The sequence below is a fragment of the Salmo trutta genome, chromosome 20, assembly GCF_901001165.1.
Source record: "Salmo trutta chromosome 20, fSalTru1.1, whole genome shotgun sequence".
NCBI classification, from domain to species: domain Eukaryota; kingdom Metazoa; phylum Chordata; class Actinopteri; order Salmoniformes; family Salmonidae; genus Salmo; species Salmo trutta.
The window spans coordinates 12,142,380-12,169,995 of NC_042976.1; the positions used below are offsets into that span (position 1 = coordinate 12,142,380).

The 27,616-nt window shown below is 44.8% G+C and overlaps 1 protein-coding gene across 7 annotated transcripts in view; it reads left to right on the plus strand.

The window, feature by feature from the left end:
• Nucleotides 1–3,066: 3,066 nt before the first annotated feature.
• LOC115155557 (band 4.1-like protein 5) overlaps nt 3,067–27,616 on the plus strand; it is a 47,837-nt gene continuing 23,287 nt past the window's right edge. For 5 of the 7 annotated variants that reach the window (XM_029702263.1, XM_029702265.1, XM_029702268.1 and 2 more), the window contains exons 1-11: nt 3,067–3,367; nt 5,881–6,082; nt 15,088–15,192; nt 15,719–15,761; nt 15,990–16,068; nt 16,188–16,232; nt 16,774–16,826; nt 23,528–23,648; nt 25,776–25,863; nt 26,133–26,221; nt 26,420–26,510. In XM_029702263.1, coding sequence (XP_029558123.1) covers nt 5,903–6,082; nt 15,088–15,192; nt 15,719–15,761; nt 15,990–16,068; nt 16,188–16,232; nt 16,774–16,826; nt 23,528–23,648; nt 25,776–25,863; nt 26,133–26,221; nt 26,420–26,510 — 894 coding nt within the window. In that variant the 5' untranslated portion in view covers nt 3,067–3,367; nt 5,881–5,902. Of the gene's footprint in view, nt 3,368–5,880; nt 6,083–7,970; nt 8,037–15,087; nt 15,193–15,718; nt 15,762–15,989; nt 16,069–16,187; nt 16,233–16,773; nt 16,827–23,527; nt 23,649–25,775; nt 25,864–26,132; nt 26,222–26,419; nt 26,511–27,616 lie in introns of those variants that run through there. The other 2 variants (XM_029702264.1, XM_029702269.1) reach the window with 2 other exon arrangements.

Genomic DNA, 27,616 nt, shown 5'->3' on the forward strand with positions numbered 1-27,616 from the left:
GAAGTGGGGTAGGTATTGGAGGGTGGATGAGTTGTATTTTTGTAAAACTGAAACCACAGTTTTTGCTTCTTAAGAATGGACAGCACTTTTCAGATGACTGGGTAGCCATGCTCGCTACTGAGTATGTCAGAAACAGAAAGTGGTGTAGAATTTTTATTTATCATTGAATTTGTTTTTTAAGACACCTGTTGGGAACATAAACTCCAAACTACACAGTGCCACTTGTTAATGTTGTGTAAATATACTAGACCATGTAAATACAATGTTGTGTATATAAAAAAAAAATCTTTAAAATAAAAGGGAAAATGATTTGTGAGTTAAAATGTTTTTATATAGAGAATGCCAAACTTGTGTTTTAAAAATCAAAGAGAAATTGAAATCTGCAACTGTACATTAATGACGTTGCTTTTCCACACTGCAACAGTGAAGTCAATGCAATGTTTTGATAGTAGATTCATGTTATGTTTACTTAACTCACACACACATAACTGTATTTCAAATTCTACATTTCAGAAGTGTGACTGATACATGGATTATTTAAATAGTAGCATAAATGTAAGAAGCCTAAAATAATAGCATTTCTACTTGTAGGTGATCAACCTCCCAAGTGCCAATAGCCTGAATTAGACATATTTCACTATTTGCTTTGAGTCAGCTTTTAAGTTAAGCATCGAGCATGTTGGAATGGAGTGCACAGGTCTGGATATCCATGGCAGGGCATATGATGACACACTCATGAAGATCACGCTGAAGCCATTTTTATTTATTGTATTTCACCTTTATTTAACCAGGTAGGCCAGTTGAGAACAAGTTCTCATTTGCAACTGCGACCTGGCCAAGATAAAGCAAAGCAGTTCGACACATACAGCAACACAGAGTTACACATAGAATAAAAAAAACATACAATCAATAATACAGTAGGAAAAAAAAAAAAAATATATATATATATATATACAGCATGTGCAAATGAGGTAGGACAAGAGAGGTAAGGCAATAAATAGGCCATCAACATGGTCAGTAAGTGGCGCTGTTGCTAAATGGACAGGAATCACACAGTAGATCAATGGAGTGGGAGGATTCACACAGTAGATCAATGGAGAGAGAGGAATCACACAGTAGATCAATGGAGAGAGAGGATTCACACAGTAGACCAATGGAGAGAGAGGAATCACACAGTAGATCAATGGAGAGAGGAATCACACAGTAGATCAATGGAGAGAGAGGCATCACACAGTAGATCAATGGAGAGAGAGGAATCACACAGTAGATCAATGGAGAGAGGATTCACACAGTAGATCAATGGAGAGAGAGGATTCACACAGTAGATCAATGGAGAGAGGATTCACACAGTAGATCAATGGAGAGAGAGGATTCACACAGTAGATCAATGGAGAGAGAGGATTCACACAGTAGATCAATGGAGAGAGAGAGAGGAATCACACAGATATTTGGTCTTATTGAAAAAAGATAAAAAATGTTTTACACTGACATGATGCAGTTTAAAAACATTGAGATTGAGGAATAATCTACTGAATGCACTGACTTCCTATATGAAATGATCTACCGGAATGCCCAGTATTCGACGGGGAGAAGGTGGAAAGCTTCGAGTTCCTTGGCATACACATCACTGACAATCTGAAATGGTCCACTCACACAGACAGCGTGGTGAAGAAGGTGCAACAGCGCCTCTTCAACCTCAGGAGGCTGAAGAAATCCGGCTTGGCCCAAAAGACCTTCACAAACTTTTGTAGACACACCATTGAGAGCATCCTGTCGGGCTGTATCACCACCTGGTACGACAACTGCACCGTCTGCAACCGCAGGGCTCTCCAGAGGGTGGTGCAGTCTGCGGTCTTCCCAACACATCACCGGGGGCACACTGCCTGTCCTCCAGGACATCTACAGCAGCCGGTGTCACAGGAAGGCAAAAAAGATTATCAAGGAGATCAACCACCCGAGCCACAGTCTGTTCACCTCGCTACCATCCAGAAGGTGAGGTCAGTACAGGTGCATCAAAGCTGGGACCGAGACAGAAGCTGTTTTTCAATCTCAAGGTCATCAGACTTTTAAATAGTCACGACGAGCCGACCTCCGCCCAGTACCCTGCCCTGGATTTAGTCACTGTCACTATGCGCTTACCACCCGGTTACTCAACCCTGCACCTTAGAGGCTGCTGCCTATGTACATAGACATGGAACACTGGTCACTTTAATCATGTCTACATACTGTTTTACCCACTTCATATGTATGTACTGTATTCTAGTGTGTGTGTGTGTGTGTATATATAAATATATATGTATGTGTGTATATACATACACGCATGCATTCAGAAAGTTTTCAGACCCCTTGACTTTTTCCACATTTTGTTACATTACAGCCTTCTAAAATGTATTAAAGAAAAACATTTCCTCATCAATCTTCACAGACTCAATTCAGCTCAATTCAGCTCAAGTGCTTCCTGTTTCCATTGATCATCCTTGAGATGTTTCTACAACTTGATTGGAGTCCACCTGTGGTAAATTCAATTGATTGGACATGATTTGGAAAGGCACACACCTGTCTATATAAGGTCCCTCAGTTGACAGTGCATGTAAGAGCAAAAACCAAGCCTTGTGGTCAAATTAATTGCGAGTCGAGCGCCGAGACAAGATTGTGGGTCTGAATACTTTCCGAATGCCGTGTATGTATATATATATATATATATATATATATATATATATATATTATACTTTGGTCTCCGACATTGTTCGTCGTAATGTTTCTTAAATCCGTTCTTTTGACTTTTTTAGATTCGTGTGTATTGTCTATTGTTATATTACTGCACTGTTAGAGCTAGGAAGACAAGCCTTTTCCTACACCCGCAATAAGGTCAACTAACGTAAATATGTGTATGCTACCAATACAATTTTATTTGATACATGATAAAATTGGCATAATCTGAAACAACACCATATGATAATGTGAAGTTGGGAGGACGTACTTGTTTTACTATTTCATTTTCACGGTTATAGAAACACACAAGTGCCCCTTTAAATACAAATCGCAGTTTTGTTAGGGATTTATTCCGACGTCATTTCCTGAGGGGAATGTTGCTTTGCCTCCCACTTCTGAAAATTGTTTCGTTGGAATATCGAGTAGGAATTATTATTAACGCCAGTAAGACTACCTGTCACCCATGGACACGTATTAGTTTTATTTTGTAAAGGTGGAACAGGCAAGTGGATTGGTTGTTATTTTAGATATCGGGAAGTATTTTGTGAGTATTGCTATAGTATAGGACTTTAGGATCTACAAGTGGCCATCGGCGACATCAGCAAGTGTGAATGTCGGACTTGTTTCATCTGTTGCTTCAGCATCTTGACAATAGGTAACGGTAGCCTGTTAGCTCGTTAAACCTGTTGCTCTCGTTCACAACAACTCACGATGTTTTGTCCCAAAGCTAGGCTAGTAACGTTATACGGTATTTATTGGGGCAAAGTTTTCTAGTTAACTAGCTCACTACAGTAACTTAGCTAACGTTAGTTAGTTAGTTAGCCAGCCAACTAGCTAACTAATAATAGGTAACGTTAGTCCAAATTGTCAGTCCATAACATTTATGTAAAATTGTCACATTTTCAGCCCCAATGGATGTAGTTATGTAATGGTGAATAACCTGCATATTGCTAACAGTAGCTAAGTTAGTGTTAACACAGCAAGTGTTTCTTCACAACTTCATTGCCAAGCCATTTGGAGCAACAACAAAACTATTTGTGGGGAGTCTACATAACATTGTACCAAAGTAATAGGCCGAGAAGAGAACTTATTTGCTGTGATATGAGTCACACAATTTTGAATTGCAAACTATATTTGATGTGTTCCTCCTTGGACGTATACTGATGTGGCTTCTGTCACAGATTGAACAAAAAATAGCTATTTTGTACTTTAGTGTGTGTGTACTTTAGTGTGTGTGTACTTTAGTGTGTGTGTACTTTAGTGTGTGTGTACTTTAGTGTGTGTGTACTTTAGTGTGTGTGTACTTTAGTGTGTGTGTACTTTAGTGTGTGTGTACTTTAGTGTGTGTGTACTTTAGTGTGTGTGTACTTTAGTGTGTGTGTACTTTTGTGTGTGTACTTTAGTGTGTGTGTACTTTAGTGTGTGTGTACAGTTGAAGTCGGAAGTTTACATACACCTTAGCCAAATACATTTAAACTCAGTTTTTCACAATTCCTGACATTTAATCCTAGTAAAAATTCTCTCTTGAGTCAATTAGGATCAACACTTTATTTTAAGAATGTGAAATGTCAGAATAATAGTAGAGAGAATTATTTCAGCTTGTATTTATTTCATCATATTGCCAGTGGGACAGAAGTTTACATACACTCAATTAGTATTTGGTAGCATTGCCTTTAAATTGTTTAATTTGGGTCAAATGTTTTGGGTAGCCTTTCACAAGCTTCTCACAATACGTTGGGTGAATTTTGACCCATTCCTCCTGACAGAGCTGGTGTAACTGAGTGAAGTTTGTTGGCCTCCTTGCTCACACACACTTTTTCAGTTCTGTCCACGTATTTTCTATAGGATTGAGGTCAGGGCTTTGTGATGGCCACTCCAATACCTTGACTTTGTTGTCCTTAAGCCTTTTTGCCACAACTTTGGAAGTGTGCTTGGGTTCATTGTCCATTTGGAAGAGCCATTTGCGACCAAGCTTTAACTTCCTGACTGATGTCTTGAGATGTGGCTTCAATATATCCACATAATTTTCCTGCCTCATGATGCCATCTGTTTTGTGAAGTGTACCAGGCCCTCCTGCAGCAATGCACCTCCACAACATGCTGCTGCCACTCCCGTGCTTCACGGTTGGGATGGTGTTCTTCGGCTTGCAAGCCTCCGCCTTTTTCCTCCAAACATAACGATGGTCATTATGGCCAAACAGTTATATTTTTGTTTCATCAGACCAGAGTACATTTCTCCAAAAAGTACAATCTTTGTCCCCATGTGCAGTTGCAAACCGTAGTCTGGCCTTTTTATGGTGGTTTTGGAGCAGTGGCTTCTTCCTTGCTGAGCGGCCTTTCAGGTTATGTCGATATAGTACTCGTTTTACTGTGGATGTATATACTTTTGTACCTGCTTCCTCCAGCATCTTCACAAGGGCCTTGGCTGTTGTTCTTGGATTGATTTGCACTTTTCGCACCAAAGTACGTTCATCTCTAGGAGACAGAACGCGTCTCCTTCCTGAGCGGTATGACGGCTGTGTGGTCCCATGGTGTTTATACTTGCGTACTATTGTTTGTACAGATGAACGTGGTACCTTCAGTCATTTGGAAATTGCTCCCAATGATGATCCAGACTTGTGGAGGTCTACAATTTTCTTTCTGAGGTCTTGGCTGATTTCTTTTGATTTTCCCATGATGTCAAGCAAAGAGGCACTGAGCTTGAAGGTAGGCCTTGAAATACATCCACAGGTACACCTCCAATTGACTCAAATGATGTCAATTAGCCTAACAGAAGCTTCTAAAGCCATGACATAATTTTCTGGAATTTTCCAAGCTGTTTAAAGGCACAGTCAACTTAGTGTATGTAAACTTCTGACCCACTTGAATTTTGATACAGTGAAATAATCTATATGTAAACAATTGTTGGAAAAATTACTTGTCATGCACAAAGTAGATGTCCTAACCGACTTGCCAAACTATAGTTTGTTAACAAGAAGTGTGTGGAGTGGTTGAAAAAAGGAGTTTTAATGACTCCAACGTAAGTAACTTCTGACTTCAACTGTGTACTTGTGATATTGCTTTTCAACGGGATAAGTTAAAACAAAGCTGTAGTCCATCTTTCACATCACGATCTGGTTGAGGAACTCAACCGATTTGTATCATTTAATCCTTCCTCTCGCATGTGCAGGTAGTGTTCACCAGGCCCCACCATGCTGAGTTTCCTCCGCCGGACGCTGGGCCGGCAGTCCATCCGTAAGCATGCTGACAAGGCCCGGTTGAGAGAGGCCCAGCGGGCCACCACGCATATCCCTGCTGCCGGGGACTCCAAGTCCGTCATCACCTGCTGTGTGTCAATGCTGGACGGCACAGACATCAGTGTGGACCTACCGGTGAGACTTTACACACAACACAGTGGGAAAGATTCTGAATCTCTAACCTGTTGTTTGAGTTTCAACCGATGTCACGGAACACCCTGTGAGAAAGTAAAAGAGTGAATAATTGGTACGGGGCTTTCAAAAGGTATTTGAAAAGGAAGGAGGACAGAGCAGCAGAGTAGGAACATGTTTTTAGTCATGCCAGGTGCCCTGAGGCTGATGCTCTCTGTGTCATTGGTGCTGGTTTCAGTCCATTTCCATGCATAAGGCTCTGCTGTATAGTACTTAGTGATCTGCTCCTTCCATTGCTCTGAGACCCTGCTCCTTCCATTGCTCTGAGACCCTGCTCCTTCCATTGCTCTGAGACCCTGCTCATGTTGTGGACCTGTTCTCAGGGTGAGGTGGAGAAGATGGTAGCTACTAGCTCGTTGCCCTCGTCTGTGTGTGCGGTTACTGAGAGAGTTCCTCTCTGGTCTTGGCATGAGACCTGCATGCCAGTGTGTATATGTATAGGACTGTGTGCTGTTGATCACTGGTAATTAATTCCATGATCCCTCTATGGCACACCTGGTCACATGACCCATTAGGTCTGAGCGATATATCAAATTAATTTGTATGTATGTTTTTGCGTCATATTCTACTCACTAGAACGTGGCCTTGTGCTGGAGACATTGTTTGAGACCTGTGTTCATTGTCTATAATGCCTGCTACAGGAAGTTGGTCATTATTAGTGAACGTGCATTATATGCCTGGGTATGGTTACATTTTTAACAAAAAGGACATTTTCATAGACTACCTTGAAAACCAGATAAGTAATTATTGGAAAAAAGCAGGTTAAACTATTTTGATAATAAAATTATTTTATAAGTCGGGCTTATATTTATCCACATTCTTTACGTTACAGCCTTAGTCAAATGTCCATTGCTCATGTTTCTTGGCCCAAGCAAGTCTCTTGTTATTGGTGTCCTTTAGTAGTGGTTTCTTTGCAGCAATTTTTACATTTACATTTTTACATTTAAGTCATTTAGCAGACGCTCTTATCCAGAGCGACTTACAAATTGGTGCATTCACCTTATGATATCCAGTGGAACAACCACTTTACAATAGTGCATCTAAATCTTTTAAGGGGGGGGGGGGGGGGGGGGGGTTAGAAGGATTACTTTATCCTATCCCAGGTATTCCTTAAAGAGGTGGGGTTTCAGGTGTCTCCGGAAGGTGGTGATTGACTCCGCTGTCCTGGCGTCGTGAGGGAGCTTGTACCACCATTGGGGTGCCAGAGCAGCGAACAGTTTGGACGGGGCTGAGCGGGAACCGTGCTTCCTCAGAGGTAGGGGGGCCAGCAGGCCAGAGGTGGATGAACGCAGTGCCCTTGTTTGGGTGTAGGGCCTGATCAGAGCCTGAAGGTGACATGAATTTGACCATGAAGGCCTGATTCACGCAGTCTCCTCTGAACAGTTGATGTAGAGATGTGTCTGTTACTTGGACTCTGTTAAGCATTTATTTGGGCAGCAATTTCTGAGGCTGGTAACTCTAATGAACTTATCCTTTGCAGCAGAGGTAACTCTAGGTCTTCCTTTCCTGTGGCTGTCCTCATGACAGCCAGTTTCATCATAGCACTTGATGGTCTTTGCGACTGCACTTGAAGAAACTATAAAAGTTATTGAAATGTTCTGGATTGACTGACCTTCATGTCTTAAAGTAATGATTAACTGTCATTTCTCTTTGCTTATTTGAGCTGTTCTTGCCATAATATGGACTTGGTCTTTTACCAAATAGGGCTAACTTCTGTATACCACCCCTACCTTGTCACAACACAACTGATTGGCTCAAACCTATTAAGAAGGAAGAAATTCTACAAATTAACTTTTAACAAGGCACACCTGTTAATTGAAATGTCTTCCAGGTGACTACCTCATGAAGCTGGTTGAGAAAATGCCAAGAGTGTGCAAAGCTGTCATCAAAGCAAAAGGTGGCTACTTTGAAGAATCTAAAATATATTTTGATGTAACACTTTTTTGGTTACTACATGATTCCATGTGTGTTATTTCATAGTTTTGATGTCTTCACTATTATTCTACAATGTAGAAAATAATAAAAATAAAGAAAAACCCTGGAATGAGTAGGTGTGTCCAAATGTTTGACTGGTACTGTGTGTGTGTGGAAAAACTGGGTGGTTCGAGCCCTGAATGCTGATTGGCTGACAGCTGTGGTATATCAGACCGTATACCACCGTTATGACAAAACATTTTATTTGTACTGCTCTAATTACATTGGTAACCAGTTTTTAGTAGCAATCAGGCACCTCGGGGGTTTGTGGTACATGGCCAATATACCACAAACCCCAGAGGTAATTGCTGTATCTAGGCACTCTGCTTAGAGTCTATCTCGTGAATGGAAGTGGGGAAAAAATGCATTTACATTTTTAAGCCAAATTGCCCAGCCCTATGACCTACCCACAACCAGGAGCCAAGTGAATGGAGATACTCTTCTCCAGTGGGAAGACTTGCTCTTGTCCCTCAATGTCCTCTTTTATTTCTCTGGGTTACCATTTCTTAGGCATTCCAGCTGTCAAACCAGTTGAATACCTGATCTTTTATCCCACTCTGGTATTCCACTGTAATGCAATAGGTCTACTTATAAACCGGGTGGTTTGAGCCCTGAATGCTGATTGGCTGACAGATGTGGTATATTTAAGCAATAAGGCACAAGGGGGTAGCGTATATGTCCAATATACCACGGCTAAGGGCTGTTCTTATGCAGGACCCAACGCAGATTCCCTGGATACAGCCCTTAGCCGTGGTTTAGTGTATTGGCCATGTACCACAAACACCCAAGGTACCTTATTGCTATTATACACTGGTTACCGACGTAATTAGAACAGCATTCGAATCACCCATTTTATAACAGACCTTATACCATGGTTACTGTTCTAATTATGTTTATAATAGCAATAAGACACCTCTGGGGTTTGTGGTATATGGCCAATATACCACGGCTAACGACTATATCCAGGTACTCCGCATTGTGTTGTGCATAAGAACAGTCCATGGTACATTGGACATGTATACCACACCCCCTCGTGCCTTATTGCTTAACTATACAGTGCTTCTCCATTTGTTTATTCTGTTTTGCAATGCCTCTGATTGCATTGCTGTTGGAGACTTATTACAACATGGAATAGTGCACTGTTTGTCTGAAGAGTTTTTGGAGTTCAGGGGTGTATTCATTACGCCGATTATGTTGCAAAATGTTTTGTCTGTTGCAAATTGTTTTAATAATTAATAATAGCTTCATATTCATGGGAAGGTATCATTTAGGAACATTGAGAAGTGTTCGCTGTGGCTGTGTATTAGATGTCGACCGATTATGATTTTTCAACGCCGATACCGATTTATTGGAGGACCAAAAAACGCTGATATTGATTAATCGGCGGATATTTTTTTATTGATTTGTTTGTAATGATGACAATTACAACAATACTGAATGAACACTTATTTTAACTTAATATAATACATCAATAAAATCAATTTAGCCTCAAATAAATAATGAAACATGTTCAATTTGGTTTAAATAATGCAATAACAAAGTGTTGGAGAAGAAAGTAAAAGTGCAATATGTGCAATGTAAAAAAGCTAACGTTTAAGTGCCTTGCTCAGAACATGAGAACATATGTAAGCTGGTGGTTCCTTTTAAGATGAGTCTTCAATATTCCCAGGTAAGAAGTTTTAGGTTGTAGTTATTATAGCACTATTTCTCTCTATACGATTTGTATTTCATATACCTTTGACTATTGGATGTTCTTATAGGCACTTTAGTATTGCCAGTATAACAGTATTCCGTCCCTCTCCTCGCTCCTACCTGGGCTCGAACCAGGAACACATCGACAACAGCCACCCTCGAAGCAGCGTTACCCATGTAGAGGAAGGGGAACAACTACTCCAAGTCTCGGAGCGAGTGACATTTCAAACGCTATTAGCGCGCACCCCGCTAACTAGCTAGCCATTTCACATCGGTTACACCAGCCTAATCTTGGGAGTTGATAGGCTTGAAGGGGTGGAACGTTCCAACAGGAATCTGTTCCAAAAAACGTAAAGTAAAAGGTTGCCAACCAACAACGCATACAAAGTAGCAACGCATACAAACCTAGCTAACTAGCTGCCGAATAGGCATCAACTCACCACGTAGCTTATTCTTAATGTTTGTCCATAGGCAAACAGACATGTGAGGACAGACATTTTTCGGAATAAACGTGATGAGTGAAAAACTCAATGAAATAGACCACTCCCTACCCGGTATCTTATTCTGCCGCTATACAACTTTCTATGCGTTGTTTTTTGGCAACCTTGTTATTTACAACGTTTTTGGAATATATTCCTGTTGGAACGTTCCACAAATTATACCCACCCGGGTTGAAGTCATAAACAGCGCAATGCTTGAAGCTCAGCGAAGGGCTGCTGGCAAAACGCAGGAAAGTGGTGTTTGAATGAATGCTTACGAGCCTGCTGGTGCCTACCACCGCTCAGTCAGACTGCTCTATCAAATCATAGACTTAATTATAATATAATAAACACACAGAAATACGAGCCTTAGGTCATTAATATGGTCGAATCCGGAAACTATCATCTCGAAAACAAACCGTTTATTCTTTCAGCGAAAATTCGGAACCGTTCCGTATTTTATCTAACAGGTGGCATCCCTAAGTCTAAATATTCCTGTTACATTGCACAACCTTCAATGTTATGTCATAATTACGTAAAATTCTGGCAAATTAGTTCGCAACGAGCCAGGCGACCCAAACTGTTGCATATACCCTGACTCTGCGTGCAATGAACGCTAGAGATGTGACACAATTTCATGTTAGCAGGCAATATTAACTAAATATGCAGGTTTAAAAATATACTTGTGTATTGATTTTAAAGAAAGGCATTGATGTTTATGGTTAGGTACATTGGTGCAACGACAGTGCTTTTTTTCGCAAATGCGCTTGTTAAATCAACACCCGTTTGTCGAAGTATGCTGTGATTCAATGTGAAATTAACAGGCACCGCATCGATTATATGCAACGCAGGACCCGCTTAGATAAACTAGTAATATCATCAACCATGTGTAGTTAACTAGTGATTATGTTAAGATAGAAAAAAACGATCAAAGTTTAATGCTAGCTAGCAACTTACCTTGGCTTCTTGCTGCCCTCGCTTAACAGGTAGTCAGCCTGCCATGCAGGCTCCTCGTGGAGTGCAATGTAAGGCAGGTGGTTAGAGCGTTGGACTAGTAACCGAAGGTTGCAAAAACGAATCCCCCCTGAACAAGGCAGTTAACCCCCGTTCCTAGGCCGTCATTGAAAATAAGAATGTGTTCTTAATCTGACTTGCCTAGTTAAATAAAGGTGTAAAAAATATATATAAAAAAATAATATATTTTTTTTTAAAAATGGCAAATCGGTGGCCCAAAATACTGATTACCGATTTGTTATGAAAACTTGAAATCGGCCCTAATTAATCGGCCATTCCGATTAATCGGTCGACCTCTACTGTGTATCTCTACCGTTAAGAGTCCTGATGACGTCCGTCTGTGATATTCAACAACAAATAAGTTACTGTAAACAACGGAACACTGTTTTTCCCTCCTCCGACATCATTGCACGCACAATATAAGAGCACAATGTGTACTGTCATTTTTTAACCATGCTGCACGACGTCAGCTCAGCAACAATAACAATGGTGGTGCGGCCGTAGCACTGTTTCCACCTACTGCAAATTCCATCAGCTCAGCAACAATAACAATGGTGGTGCGGCCGTAGCACTGTTTCCACCTACTGCAAATTCCACAGCAAACCAGAACAGCAGTTCTGGTTTGCTGTGTTTTTTTAGTTGTGTGTTCTTCTTCCCTTTGGTTAGCGTAATGTTCTGTTTAGGCTGTCTATGGGCTCCCCAGGCAATAACACACTGAATGATTCTAATCATCAAGGCCTTGTGTTAGTGTTCTTCTGAGACAGCTTTGGGTCTAATGGGCTGACCCTTTGTTTACATGTTCTGTGTGATGTCTGACTAGCATGCTGCTACAGCAGCCACACTTGGGACGAGCTGGAATAGTGGGATTAAACAGAGTGAATAAACATGTTGACTAATAGGGCTGGTAACTAAATGATGGGTTGGTATTTGTAAAACATGAATGACTGGACTTATTTTAGAAAAGCCTTTGCATGTTCACTGTTCAGTCCTTTTCCCTGTAAGGATACCATGGGGGACTTGAGCTCACTTGGTCAGTAGAAACTGAAGTTGTTACCTAATCAGGCCTAATGCATTCTGATTTAACAATGAGTTAGGTTTTAGTGCTAGTCAGTCAACAGTCCAGAATAACTCTTAAAGAAACTGTGTGGCGTAGCATGTTTATTGCCCTTACCAAGATGGTTGAAGGCTTGGGTATGCCCACCCAAAGGGTTTCCTAGAGTTACACGTCTGCAACAGCAGACATCCCTCTTGAGGCAGGCAGCACAGTGGAGAACCTGATGATTCACCTCTCCTCAGACACCTCCAGCTACTGGACTCCAGTCTGAATGAGGGAGCCTCACGCTTTAAGACTGTTAGGAGGAGGGCTGCCATATTTCTTGTCCCCTCCCTCAGTCCTGCCCCAGTGGCTCTCTGACTTGCATGCCTGCATTAGAAATCTAACTGTGTCTCCACGCAAATATTTGGCCGGGCAGGCTGGAAACCTCTGAACAGTGTGGCAGGGAGGCCTGGGGTTCACTGGAGCGCACAATGGCTGCTTTGTGTCTATTGTCCCTGGCCGCGGGGCTGCTTTGTGTCTATTGTCCCTGGCCGCGGGGCTGCTTTGTGTCTATTGTCCCTGGCCGCGGGGCTGCTTTGTGTCTATTGTCCCTGGCCGCGGGGCTGCTTTGTGTCTATTGTCCCTGGCCGCGGGGCTGCTTTGTGTCTATTGCCCTTGGCCGCGGGGCTGCTTTGTGTCTATTGTCCCTGGCCGCGGGGCTGCTTTGTGTCTATTGTCCCTGGCCGCGGGGCTGCTTTGTGTCTATTGTCCCTGGCCGCGGGGCTGCTTTGTGTCTATTGTCCCTGGACGCGGGGCTGCTTTGTGTCTATTGTCCCTGGCCGCGGGGCTGCTTTGTGTCTATTGTCCCTGGACGCGGGGCTGCTTTGTGTCTATTGTCCCTGGCCGCGGGGCTGCTTTGTGTCTATTGTCCCTGGCCGCGGGGCCTGCGTGAGTATCTGGCAGGCTGGGGCTCCACCCACCCCTCTCCTCATGACCACACCCTCTGTATAGCATGCTGGGGCTAACACTGAGAACTGTGCAATGGCACCATCCACCCCTCTCCTCATGACCACACCCTCTGTATAGCATGCTGGGGCTAACACTGAGAACTGTGCAATGGCACCATCCACCCCTCTCCTCATGACCACACCCTCTGTATAGCATGCTGGGGCTAACACTGAGAACTGTGCAATGGCACCATCCACCCCTCTCCTCATGACCACACCCTCTGTATAGCATGCTGGTGCTAACACTGAGAACTGTGCAATGGCACCATCCACCCCTCTCCTCATGACCACACCCTCTGTATAGCATGCTGGGGCTAACACTGAGAACTGTGCAATGGCACCATCCACCCCTCTCCTCATGACCACACCCTCTGTATAGCATGCTGGACCAGAGATGGGCAGGGCAGGCATGTGTCCTCACTGCTAATGTCAATGTTTGTTCCCCTGCAGGGTGGTTGTGTGTGGCTGTGTGCTTTATCTATGTCTACAGTGTCACAACCGGTAATGTGCTTGTTAGGTTTTAGCGATACTGTTGCAGGCTTTGCTGCATGTGGTAACGTTTTATGATTAACCTCCGTCTTTAGTGTGGTGAGTTACCCTTGTTTGAGCACTTGGGAGTGTCTCCTCTGAGTAATAACTTGCTTGTGTTTATGAAAGAAACAGTCTGAAGGATGATGTGAACAAGAGCTGTTTTCTCCCCTTCTATAAGCTTTGTTCATTCAGTCACCTTGAACACAAATGAGCTCAAAGTCGCGGCCCAGTGGCGTGACCGACCCAACCAGCGGCGTGACCGACCCAACCAGCGGCGTGACCGACCCAACCAGCGGCGTGACCGACCCAACCAGCGGCGTGACCGACCCAACCAGCGGCGTGACCGACCCAACCAGCGGCGTGACCGACCCAACCCGCGGCGTGACCGACCCAACCCGCGGCGTGACCGACCCAACCCGCGGCCCTGCGGCGTGACCGACCCAACCCGCGTCTTTTGTTTTTGCAGTGTCTCTCCACTCTGGTCCAGTGAGGCAGGACAGGGGGAGTCAGTGGGAGCGGTTTGTTTTAATAGGCTGACTTCAGATCAGTCATCAGCTGAGAGATGTCTCTCTACACAACAGGGCTCCAGGCTAGGCGCTGTGTAGTCAGGCTGACTGGGATCACGTGAGCCAGTCACTGACCCGCTGTGCAGGTGCCTTCGAATAGGTTGCCATGGCAAACCCCCGTTTGGTTGTCCTTCCTTCCAGCTGTTTTAAAGTTGTCTCTGTGTAGTGAACTGCCTAGTACAGCAGCAGGCTACAAACAGGAGTAGCACTGGTTAGCTCCCTGTCTGATTCTGAGCATGGCAATGTGCCTGATTTTTAAAACGGGTGAAGCCAGCAAAATAATATGTTCTACTTAGTGCTTGTCTCTCTTTCTGGTGTTTTCTAGTCAGAGGCAATGAAATCAACACCAGGTCTGGGGAATGGAATATTAGGGAAGAGTACCAAACAGATCCCTATTTTCTCTTTTCCACCAGTGGTGCCTCAGTGAAACTTCAATACAATAGCTCATTCTATTTGTATTGTTGACCATAATGAATACCATTGTGCAATAGTTTACAAATAATTGAATTATTAAACAATTATCAAGATACTAAAGAGAACCCAGTGAAAAGTCTTGACCTAGTCTGTTGAATGATTGATTAGGTTGATGACATTGCTTCCAGACGAATGACTGTGTGATGTGACCTCTGACCTCTCTCTGTCCTGTCAGAAAAAAGCCAAGGGTGAGGAGCTGTTTGACCAGGTCATGTATCATCTGGACATCGTAGAGAAGGACTACTTCGGACTACGCTTCATGGACTCTGCACAAGTACCGGTAAGAACAGACAACCAATTACAACCCAACCTTGTTCTGACTAGATATTTGGAAGGGGTTTGTTTTTGGTTAGATTTATCTACTCTCAGCTGGAATTGCTCTTCTCTGGAATAGTGATTTGAATAACATTGTTCAGTTTATGTACTTTTGGTTTTCTAATGTAGGGTTTTTCTTATGGGAAGTTCAAGTCTAGTTCTTTTCAGAAAGTTATTTTGAACTGCCTCAGTCAGAGATTCAGCAGCTTGGGCATGCTGATATGGTGTGAAGGGCATGGAAGGAAGGAAGGAGGGAGAGGAGAGCAGGAGGGAGGACTGGAGAGAGAGAGGAATGTGGGGGAGAGGAGTGTGAAAGGGCTGTGGCAGAGACCTTCGGTTCCATCATCAGCGCGATGAGGGAACCGCTCTCTCTCTCACACTCACACACACACACACGCACGCACGCACACACGCGCGCTCTCTCTCCTAAACCCCAGCCTCTACCTCTTACATTGTTCATGCCTCACAAATGTCTTTTTCATCTTTTGCAGCATTGGCTTGACATCACAAAAAGCATAAAAAAACAAGTCAAAAGTAAGTATCTCTTCTTTACCTAACAGTCACTGGAGATGCATGACCTATTACTTCTACTGTCTCCTTCTGTACCAATGGAGACCTAGAGCTGTAGAGACGTACAATGGATAAACTGGTGCTTTCATGTAGCAGCCAGAAATGGATTGATTTCATTACTGGCATTCCAACTTTCACACCTCGAGTTATTTTCCTTCATCTCTTTCCTCCTTCCCCTATTTCTCTGTGCAGTCGGACCTCCATACTGCCTTCACATGAGGGTTAAGTTCTACTCCTCAGAACCCAACAACCTGCATGAGGAGGTGACCAGGTCAGCTTGTCGTTGTCGTGTTATTAGTATTCAATCAACCAAATGTTTTTACAACATTTATGTTGATGAACATTGGATTGATTGGTCAGTTATCTGGACTTATGACCTTGTTCCTTCAGATATCTATTTGTATTACAACTAAAGCAAGACCTCCTCAGTGGCAAGTAAGTAACCCTCCTCACTCAACAGTTGTCCTCTTCTTATAGTAGATTAGATGTACAGTAAATTAGATCAGTGTATAGTTCATGTGCTTCATTATATTTAACATATTTGATGTCTGTAGGCTAAGTACATCATTACATTTCATTTTGGCTACATCTGTTCTGTTGCGTCATGGTACAGATGCTAAGAGGTTTAGCTACAGTAGTGGATTACACACTTGATGTTGGGGATTGGAATTATTTACATCCATAAGTAGTGTGAATATTAGTATCTGTTTTCGATACAGGGGATTAGTGTTCATGTTATGTCTGTGTGGTGAGCCTATAACACAGGGTTGTGAGTGTGTGAGAGCGTGAGCTCTGGAGAGAGAAACAGGCTGGTAGATCCAGTGTACTGTATTACCTTAGTAGTTCCCTGGTCTAACAGCTGTGACTGATCTCTTCAGACAGTCTCCTTGCCTAGAGTGTACTGTACTTCCATGTTGGAAAGCAACAGCATCCAGACAGCTGTAATCTATTGTCCACTCTCCTCCTTGTGTCACAGGTTAGAATGTCCTTTGGACACAGCAGTGGAACTGGCAGCCTTCTCATTACAAGGTAAGAACTAGGATGGCCTAATGTCTTGTTGTGGTTGTCACTCTTCTTGAATGAGATCCACTGAGTTTACCTTTTAAGAGGGGGTGGAATCTAATCTGTCAGAAGGAGAGCCCACAGCACCCCAGTAGTATTCAGAGCTTGTTAACATAGTGGAGTATTCAAGGAAAATGGAAGGTAGCCCTGTACCCACATTCTAGAACTGTCTTTCCAAAGGGTTGGAGAAATGCTGAGGCTGCAGTCCTTGCTGAGTGTTTCAACTGTAAATGAGCACTCAGGGTTGTTCTGAAAGGAAGCGAGCTCCCCTCTCTCTCCCTCCCACTCTCTCTCTCTCCCTCCCACTCTTCCAGCTCCTCTGTGGGGTAAATGCCAGCTCGTTAGTGTCCAGCTCTCTACAAATGCCTCCTAATCCAGCCCTCTCCCTCGTTCCTTCGTTCTCTCTCACTCTCACACTCCCTCTGTCTCTCGATCTCGCTCCCTCCCCTTCTCATAGAAATCCTCCACAGCTCAACATAGCCCCTTTTCACATACAGAAAAACCACTATTATTCTCAATTATTGTTAGCCAGAACTCAGAATGGCCCTTCCTAAACAAAACAGTCACACTTAAACGGTCACACTCACAGTCACACTCGCATTTACACTTTTTTTTTTAGGTAGAGTAGATATCAGGGTTTCAGCTCTTATTCTTCAGACTGTATTCTGTTCTGCTAGCCAAATGGCCAGTGAGTCAAACGATGTCTCAGGTTGGAATGTAACACCAACTGAATGTCCAGTCCGTAGCTAGATTTCAGTCTGTTTGGCAGCTAGGCTGGGTGTCTGTCCATAATCCTGGAGCACATCACCGATAACGGAGTCTGTCCTCACTTCCACCACCCAGATAACATGGTGACACCCTATTTATCCCCCAGCCTGCAGAGTCACACTGCCGCCCTATTTACCCCCCAGCCTGCAGAGTCACACTGCCGCCCTATTTACCCCCCAGCCTGCAGAGTCACACTGCCGCCCTATTTACCCCCCAGCCTGCAGAGTCACACTGCCGCCCTATTTACCCCCCAGCCTGCAGAGTCACACTGCCGCCCTATTTACCCCCCAGCCTGCAGAGTCACACTGCCGCCCTATTTATCCCCCCAGCCTGCAGAGTCACACTGCCGCCCTATTTACCCCCCAGCCTGCAGAGTCACACTGCCGCCCTATTTATCCCCCAGCCTGCAGAGTCACACTGCGGCCCTATTTATCCCCCCAGCCTGCAGAGTCACCCTGTCGCCCTATTTACCCCCCAGCCTACAGAGTCACCCTGCCGCCCTATTTATCCCCCCAGCCTGCAGAGTCACACTGCCGCCCTATTTATCCCCCCAGCCTGCAGAGTCACACTGCCGCCCTATTTACCCCCCAGCCTGCAGAGTCACACTGCCGCCCTATTTACCCCCCAGCCTGCAGAGTCACACTGCCGCCCTATTTACCCCCCAGCCTGCAGAGTCACACTGCCGCCCTATTTACCCCCCAGCCTGCAGAGTCACACTGCCGCCCTATTTACCCCCCAGCCTGCAGAGTCACACTGCCGCCCTATTTACCCCCCAGCCTGCAGAGTCACACTGCCGCCCTATTTACCCCCCAGCCTGCAGAGTCACACTGCCGCCCTATTTATCCCCCAGCCTGCAGAGTCACACTGCCGCCCTATTTATCCCCCCAGCCTGCAGAGTCACACTGCGGCCCTATTTATCCCCCCAGCCTGCAGAGTCACACTGCCGCCCTATTTACCCCCCAGCCTGCAGAGTCACACTGCCGCCCTATTTATCCCCCCAGCCTGCAGAGTCACCCTGTCGCCCTATTTACCCCCCAGCCTGCAGAGTCACACTGCCGCCCTATTTATCCCCCCAGCCTGCAGAGTCACACTGCCGCCCTATTTACCCCCCAGCCTGCAGAGTCACACTGCCGCCCTATTTATCCCCCAGCCTGCAGAGTCACACTGCCGCCCTATTTACCCCCCAGCCTGCAGAGTCACACTGCCGCCCTATTTATCCCCCAGCCTGCAGAGTCACACTGCGGCCCTATTTATCCCCCCAGCCTGCAGAGTCACCCTGTCGCCCTATTTACCCCCCAGCCTGCAGAGTCACACTGCCGCCCTATTTATCCCCCCAGCCTGCAGAGTCACACTGCCGCCCTATTTATCCCCCCAGCCTGCAGAGTCACACTGCCGCCCTATTTATCCCCCCAGCCTGCAGAGTCACACTGCCGCCCTATTTACCCCCCAGCCTGCAGAGTCACACTGCCGCCCTATTTACCCCCCAGCCTGCAGAGTCACACTGCCGCCCTATTTACCCCCCAGCCTGCAGAGTCACACTGCCGCCCTATTTACCCCCCAGCCTGCAGAGTCACACTGCCGCCCTATTTACCCCCCAGCCTGCAGAGTCACACTGCCGCCCTATTTACCCCCCAGCCTGCAGAGTCACACTGCCGCCCTATTTATCCCCCCAGCCTGCAGAGTCACACTGCCGCCCTATTTACCCCCCAGCCTGCAGAGTCACACTGCCGCCCTATTTATCCCCCAGCCTGCAGAGTCACACTGCGGCCCTATTTACCCCCCAGCCTGCAGAGTCACACTGCCGCCCTATTTACCCCCCAGCCTGCAGAGTCACCCTGTCGCCCTATTTACCCCCCAGCCTGCAGAGTCACCCTGCCGCCCTATTTATCCCCCCAGCCTGCAGAGTCACCCTGCCGCCCTATTTATCCCCCCAGCCTGCAGAGTCACACTGCCGCCCTATTTATCCCCCCAGCCTGCAGAGTCACACTGCCGCCCTATTTACCCCCCAGCCTGCAGAGTCACACTGCCGCCCTATTTACCCCCCAGCCTGCAGAGTCACACTGCCGCCCTATTTACCCCCCAGCCTGCAGAGTCACACTGCCGCCCTATTTACCCCCCAGCCTGCAGAGTCACACTGCCGCCCTATTTACCCCCCAGCCTGCAGAGTCACACTGCCGCCCTATTTACCCCCCAGCCTGCAGAGTCACACTGCCGCCCTATTTACCCCCCAGCCTGCAGAGTCACACTGCCGCCCTATTTACCCCCCAGCCTGCAGAGTCACACTGCCACCCTATTTACCCCCTAGCCTGCAGAGTCAGACATTATCTGAATGCTGCTATTTAGGGAAGGAGGAGAGTGAGGCGTCATTGGAGGTCTGTTGCTCGGCTTGAATGTGATTTGGATGTTAGTGTCCTAGTGGGTTTTAGGAATTTAAGGGGGGGGGCAACCTTTTTAAAGGGATTATTCAAAATGTACAAATTTAATGAATAGCTAGCAGGTAATCTATAGATCCTTAGTCAGTGACAAATCATGGGGACAGAAGAATACATGCCCACAGGTTCTCATTAGCTTCACTTTTATTGCAAAACAAGCCCAGACCCCAGATAGCAAATTGCCTTAACCATGATATATAATGGCGCCGGACGGGATGCCTGCCGTTCCTAACCAACTGTGCTATTTTGTTAATTTTTTCGCATTGTTTGTAACCTATTATGTACATAAAGTTGTTGCTACCGTCTCTTATGAGTGAAATGAGCTTCTGGACATCAGAACAGCGATTACTCACCTCAAACTGGACAAAGATTTTTTTTCTTTAATGACTCACTCGAAGGATATACTGCTTTCCGTAGAACGTGTCCAAATCCCCGTCATTCGCGTGAAGAAAAGGCGGAGTTAGCAAGGGAGAATGTCGGGATGTCTTGTTAGGATTCTTAGGCGCGTGAGTAAATCACCATTACCATCGGTTCTATTGGCCAACGTGCAATCACCAGAAAACAAACTGGATGATCTACGGTCGAGACAAACGGGACATTTAAAAACTGTAACACCTTATGTTTCACCAAGTCGTGGCTGAACGACGACACGGATAATATAGAGCTGGCTGGTTTTTCTGTGTAAATCGCCAGGACAGAGTAGCTACGTCTGGTAAGACGAGGGGCAAAGGGGTGTGTCTATTTGTGTAGAAAAAGCCCATGGAGTTGGTGGAATAATCCTTTAATTCATTGCCACTTACTCAGCTGGGCCAGGGGCGCTTTAATTAGGTCAGGTGGAAATGTCCGACAGATCTCCACTCCATAAAAGGAGGAAATCACCATCGCCTGATTGCGCTGCTTTCTCTTCCTTCACTCTGTCAAATCCAGAAGTTCTGTGCGTCCATGAATCCACGTAAGTCCACCGACTCTGTTAACCTTTCATCTGAACTATCTGTTGCGATCGGGAGTGTGGGCCATCAGTTGTTGTTGGAGTTATTATTGTGGAGCGTGGCTTGGAGCGCACGCTTCAAACATTTTGTGTAATGTGAATGGTCAATGATAGGCCAATTATGTAATTGGTATGGTTAATATGTAATGAAATTCCGTGTACACATGAAGACACTTGAAAGGGTGAAATAAGAAAGTAATTGTTTGTTGAACTGATCGGCTCTGATATCCAACTAATGGTGTTTATAGATTGAATAACCGATCACTGTTTGTATTATTCTTTCATGATTTATGATAGATAGTTACGAGCCTAAATTACTCACCGATGATTCCTATTGACTTATTAATTAACTGGATTGTTGAATTCCCTAAATGATGTTAACAATGAATGATTGTTATGATTAGATCTTTGTGATGATGGATTTGATTGGATACACGTTATTCTGTTTCCTTTGTTATGCAGCACAGACTACTCAGTAAATATACCACTTTATGGTTAAAGGAATTCCTGCCTCAGTCTCATCCATTTCTCTGTCACCTGACCCGTGACCACCTGTTCACCCTCACTGTCAGTCATCCTACCTGTCCAGCTACCCACACAGATTCCACTAATCTTTCAATTTGTCAATAATAACTGATGGTGTGCGATGTCTAATGTTGTCTAATGTTAAAGAAGTCACGAGGTATTGCTCGCCTGAGGTAGAGTACCTCATGATAAGCTGTAGACCACACTATCTACCAAGAGTTCTCATCTATATTATTCATATGTCTATATACCACCACAAACCGATGCGGGCACTAAGACCGCACTCAACGAGCTGTATAAGGCCGTAAGCAAACAATGCTCATCCAGAAGCAGCGCTCCTAGTGGCCGGGGACTTTAATGCAGGCATACTTAAATCTGTTTTACCTCATTTCTACCAGCATGTCACGTGCAACCAGAGGAACACTAATACGGACGCTTATAAGAAATCCCGCTATGCTCTCAGATGAACCATCAAACAGGAAAAGCTTCAATACAGGACTAAGATTGAATCCAACTACACCGGCTCTGACGTTCATCGGATGTGGCAGGGCTTGCAAACTGTTACGGACTACAAAGGGAAACCCAGCCGCGAGCTTCCCAGTAATGCAAGCCTTCCAGGCGGGCTAAATATATTTTTATGCTCGTTTTGAGGCAAATAACACTGAAGCATGCATGAGGGCACCAACTGTTCCGGGCAGCTGTGTGATCACGCTCTCCGTAGCAAGCAAGATCCTTTAAACAGGTCAATATTCACAAGGCCTTGGGGCCAGACGGATTACCAGGGTGTGTATTCAGAGCATGCACAAACCATCTGGCAAGTGTCTTCACTGACATTTTCAACTTCTCCAGAGTCTGTAATACCCACGTTTCAAGCAGACCACCATAGTCCCTGTGCCCAAGAATGTGAAGGTAACCTCAGCGTTCTTCACTGTAGTGCCCACAAAGCTCATCACTAAGCTAAGGACCCAGGGACTAAACACATCCCTCTGCAACTGGATCCTGGACTTCCTGACGGTCCACCCCCAGGTGGTAAGGGTAGGCAACAACACATCTGCCATGCTGATCCTCAACACCGGTTCCTCTCAGGGGTGCGTGCTTAGTCCCCTCCTGTACTCCCTGTTCACCCACGACTGTGTGATCAAGCACGACACCAACACCATCATTAAGATGACAAAACAGTGGTAGGCCTGATCAATGATGGGAGAGCCTATAGGGAAGAGGTCTATTTCTTGAACTGCACTGTTGGTTAAGGGCTTGTAAGTAAGCTTTTCACGGTAAGGTCTATTATACCTGTTGTATTCGACACATGTGACAAATAAAATTAGATTTTATTCAAGAACTCATGTCTATGGTTGTGTTCCAGCAGAGCTGGCAAACTGACCCTGGTTAGCGTGCTCTGGACATGGTGTCTGAGTTGGGGTTGGTTAGGGTGTCTGAGTTGGGGTTAGGTCTAAAGTACTCAGTATGTAACCTGTTGTGTTCCAGCTGAGCTGGGAGACTGTGACCCTGCGGAGCATGCTCTGGATCTGGTATCTGAGTTGGGGTTAAAGTACTTAGTATGTAACCTGTTGTGTTCCAGCTGAGCTGGGAGACTGTGACCCTGCGGAGCGTGCTCTGGATCTGGTATCTGAGTTGGGGTTAAAGTGCTCAGTATGTAACCTGTTGTGTTCCAGCTGAGCTGGGAGACTGTGACCCTGCGGAGCATGCTCTGGATCTGGTATCTGAGTTGGGGTTAAAGTACTCACTATGTAACCTGTTGTGTTCCAGCTGAGCTGGGAGACTGTGACCCTGCGGAGCATGCTCTGGATCTGGTATCTGAGTTGGGGTTAAAGTACTCACTATGTAACCTGTTGTGTTCCAGCTGAGCTGGGAGACTGTGACCCTGCGGAGCATGCTCTGGATCTGGTATCTGAGTTGGGGTTAAAGTACTCAGTATGTAACCTGTTGTGTTCCAGCTGAGCTGGGAGACTGTGACCCTGCGGAGCATGCTCTGGACATGGTGTCTGAGTTCCGCTTCATGCCAGAGCAGACGGAGGCCATGGAGCTGGCCATCTTCAACACCTGGAAGGAGTGCAGGTAAAACAATGATATCACATGTCTGAGTAACACTATGGGATCACCATTGATAGATCATTTACAAGGTAATGTTTTAATGAAAGCTTGTGTAAAAATGTCTAGAGGTTGTATTGCCCATCTTATACAGCCTTTATGTTACAATGGTCACAGCCAGGGGTCACAGCCAGGGGTCACAGCCAGGCGTCACAGCCAGGGGTCACAGCCAGGCGTTTGGGTGCCAGTAGTTGGTTACTCACCTACCTAGTTAAACCCTCCTTGGGGAGCATACAGAAGGTCATCCATGGCTATAGGACACCTATATTATTTGATCACCTTTGATGTACTCAAGCTGGGTGTGTTCCCAGGCTGGGTGAAGTACACTTATTTTTAGAACTTGATTTATAGCATGTGTCGGTGTGGACCGGGGTCGACCACAGGTTACGTTGACTCATGTACTACAGAGGATCAACATTGTCTGTTTTTTAACCCTGGGCACATGCATGGGCTTCCTGTGTTGTATGACTTCCTCATGGGTCTGATTTTACCTTTAAGATTTACAATCATCAGTCGGGGTTCATCTCAAGAGTCAGCATTCTTTGTATGTGACCTTGTCTCTCTCTCACACCACATACATGCATGCATGCATGCATACATACATACATACATACATACATACATACATACATACATACATACATACATGCATACACGCATGCATGCATGCATGCATACATACATACATGCATACATGCACACATGCACACATGCACACATGCACACATATGCACACATATGCATGCATGCATGCATACATACATACATGCATGCATACATACATGCATACATGCATACATGCATGCACGCATGCATGCACACATACATACATGCACACATACATACATGCATGCATGCATACATACATACATACATACATACATACATACATACATACATACATGCATACATGCATACATGCATACATGCACACATGCACACATGCACACATGCACACATGCACACATACATACATACATACATACATACATGCATGCATACATACATACATACATACATGCACACATACGTACATACATACATACATACATACATACATACATACATACATACATACATACATACATGCATGCATGCATACATACATACATACATACATACATACATACATACATACATGCATACATGCACACATACATACACACATACACACATACGTACATACATACATACATACATACATACATACATACATACATACATACGTACATACATACATACATACATACATACATACATACATACATACATACATACATACATACATACATGCATACACGCATGCATGCATGCATGCATGCATGCATACATACATGCATACATGCACACATGCACACATGCACACATGCACACATATGCACACATATGCATGCATGCATGCATACATACATACATGCATGCATACATACATGCATACATGCATACATGCATGCACGCATGCATGCACACATACATACATGCACACATACATACATGCATGCATGCATACATACATACATACATACATACATACATACATACATACATACATGCATACATGCATACATGCATACATGCACACATGCACACATGCACACATGCACACATGCACACATACATACATACATACATACATACATGCATGCATACATACATACATACATACATACATACATGCACACATACGTACATACATACATACATACATACATACATACATACATACATACATACATACATACATGCATGCATGCATACATACATACATACATACATACATACATACATACATACATGCATACATGCATACATGCACACATACATACACACATACACACATACACACATACGTACATACATACATACATACATACATACATACATACATACGTACATACATACATACATACATACATGCACACATACGTACATACATACATACATACATACATGCACACATACGTACATACATACATACATACATACATACATACATACATACATACATACATACATACATACATACATGCATGCATACATCCCATCTCCTGTTCAACCCAGTATTCTGTATTTTCTCCCTCTGCTCCATCCCAGGGGCCAGATGCCGTCGCAGGCAGAGATTAACTACCTGAACAAGGCCAAGTGGCTGGAGATGTATGGGGTGGACATGCACATGGTCAAGGTGAGGAGAACAGAACGTGCTGTACTGGTCCTATGTCTCTCGCGTGGTAGAGCATGGCACTTTCAACGCCAGGGTTGTGGGTTTGATTCCTACGGGGGGACCAGTATGAAAATGTATGCACTCACTACAGTTAGTCGCTCTGGATAAGAGCCTGCTAAATGATGTGAATGTAAAAGGGAAATGCAGAGCGTTAGTAACGATTTTTAAGGACGGTGACAAACATAAACAGGAATACTGCGCTGAATGGGTGTGTCCTCTTTTCCCTCCAGGCTCGAGATGGTAATGAATACCAGTTAGGACTGACTCCCACTGGAGTGCTGGTGTTTGAGGGAGAGACCAAGATAGGCCTGTTCTTCTGGTAAGATGCATTTAAGCTCCTAACTCTGCTGGTGCGCTCACATTCCAATAGACAAACCCTGTGTCAATAGATGGTAAGGGACATCCTTGTTTTTAACAGAACTGGAAAACATCTTACACCTGTTGCATCTGAAACACGTGTGTGTGTGTGTGTGTGTGTGTGTGTGTGTGTGTGTGTGTGTGTGTGTGTGTGTCCCAGGCCCAAGATCACCCGTCTAGACTTTAAGAAGAGCAAGCTGACCCTGGTGGTGGTGGAGGAGGATGGAGAAGAGGCTCAGCAGACAGAAGAGGTAATAAACAACCCTACTCTACACTGGGGTAGCCATGGTCCCTACTCTGACTCACACACACACACACACACACACTGGGGTAGCCATGGTCCCTACTCTGACTGACACACACACACACACACACTGGGGTAGCCATGGTCCCTACTCTGACTGACACACACACACACACACACACACACACTGGGGTAGCCATGGTCCCTACTCTGACTGACACACACACACACACTCAAATCAAATTTATTACTCACATACACATGGTTAGCAGATGTTAATGCGAGTGTAGAGAAATGCTTGTGCTTCTAGTTCCGACCATGCAGTAATATCTAACAAGTAATCTAACAATTTCACAACTACCTTATACACACAAGTGTAAAGGAATGAATAAGAATATGTATATAAAAATATATGAATGAGTGATGGTATAGTACGGCATGGGCAAGATGCAGTGGATGGTATAGAGTACAGTATATACATATGAGATTAGTAATGTAGGATATGTAAACATTATATAAAGTGGGTAGTGAGAAATTGATTACATCCATTTTCCCATTATTAAAGTGGCTAGAGTTGAGTCAGTATGTTGGCAGCAGCCACTCAATGTTAGTGATGACTGTTTAACAGTCTGATGGCCTTGAGATAGAAGCTGTTTTTCAGTCTCTCGGTCCCAGCTTTGATGCCGCCGGTGATGCGTTGTGCAGACCTCACTACCCTCTGGAGAGCCTTACGGTTATGGGCGGAGCAGTTGCCGTACCAGGTGGTGATACAGCCCGACAGGATGCTCTCGATTGTGCATCTGTAAAAGTTTGTGTTTCTGGTGACAAGCCAAATTTCTTCAGCCTCCTGAGGTTGAAGAGGCGCTGCTGCGCTTTCCTCACCACTCTGTCTGTGTGGGTGGACCGTTTCAGTTGGTCCATGATGTGTACGCCGAGGAACTTTAAACTTTCTACCTTCTCCACTACTGTCCCGTCAATGTAGATAGGGGGCTGCTCCCTCTGCTGTTCCCTGAAGTCCACAATCATCTCCTTTGTTTTGTTGACGTTGAGTGTGAGGTTATTTTCCTGACACCACACTTCAAGGCAGGGAGGGAGGGAGGGAGACTGGGCGGG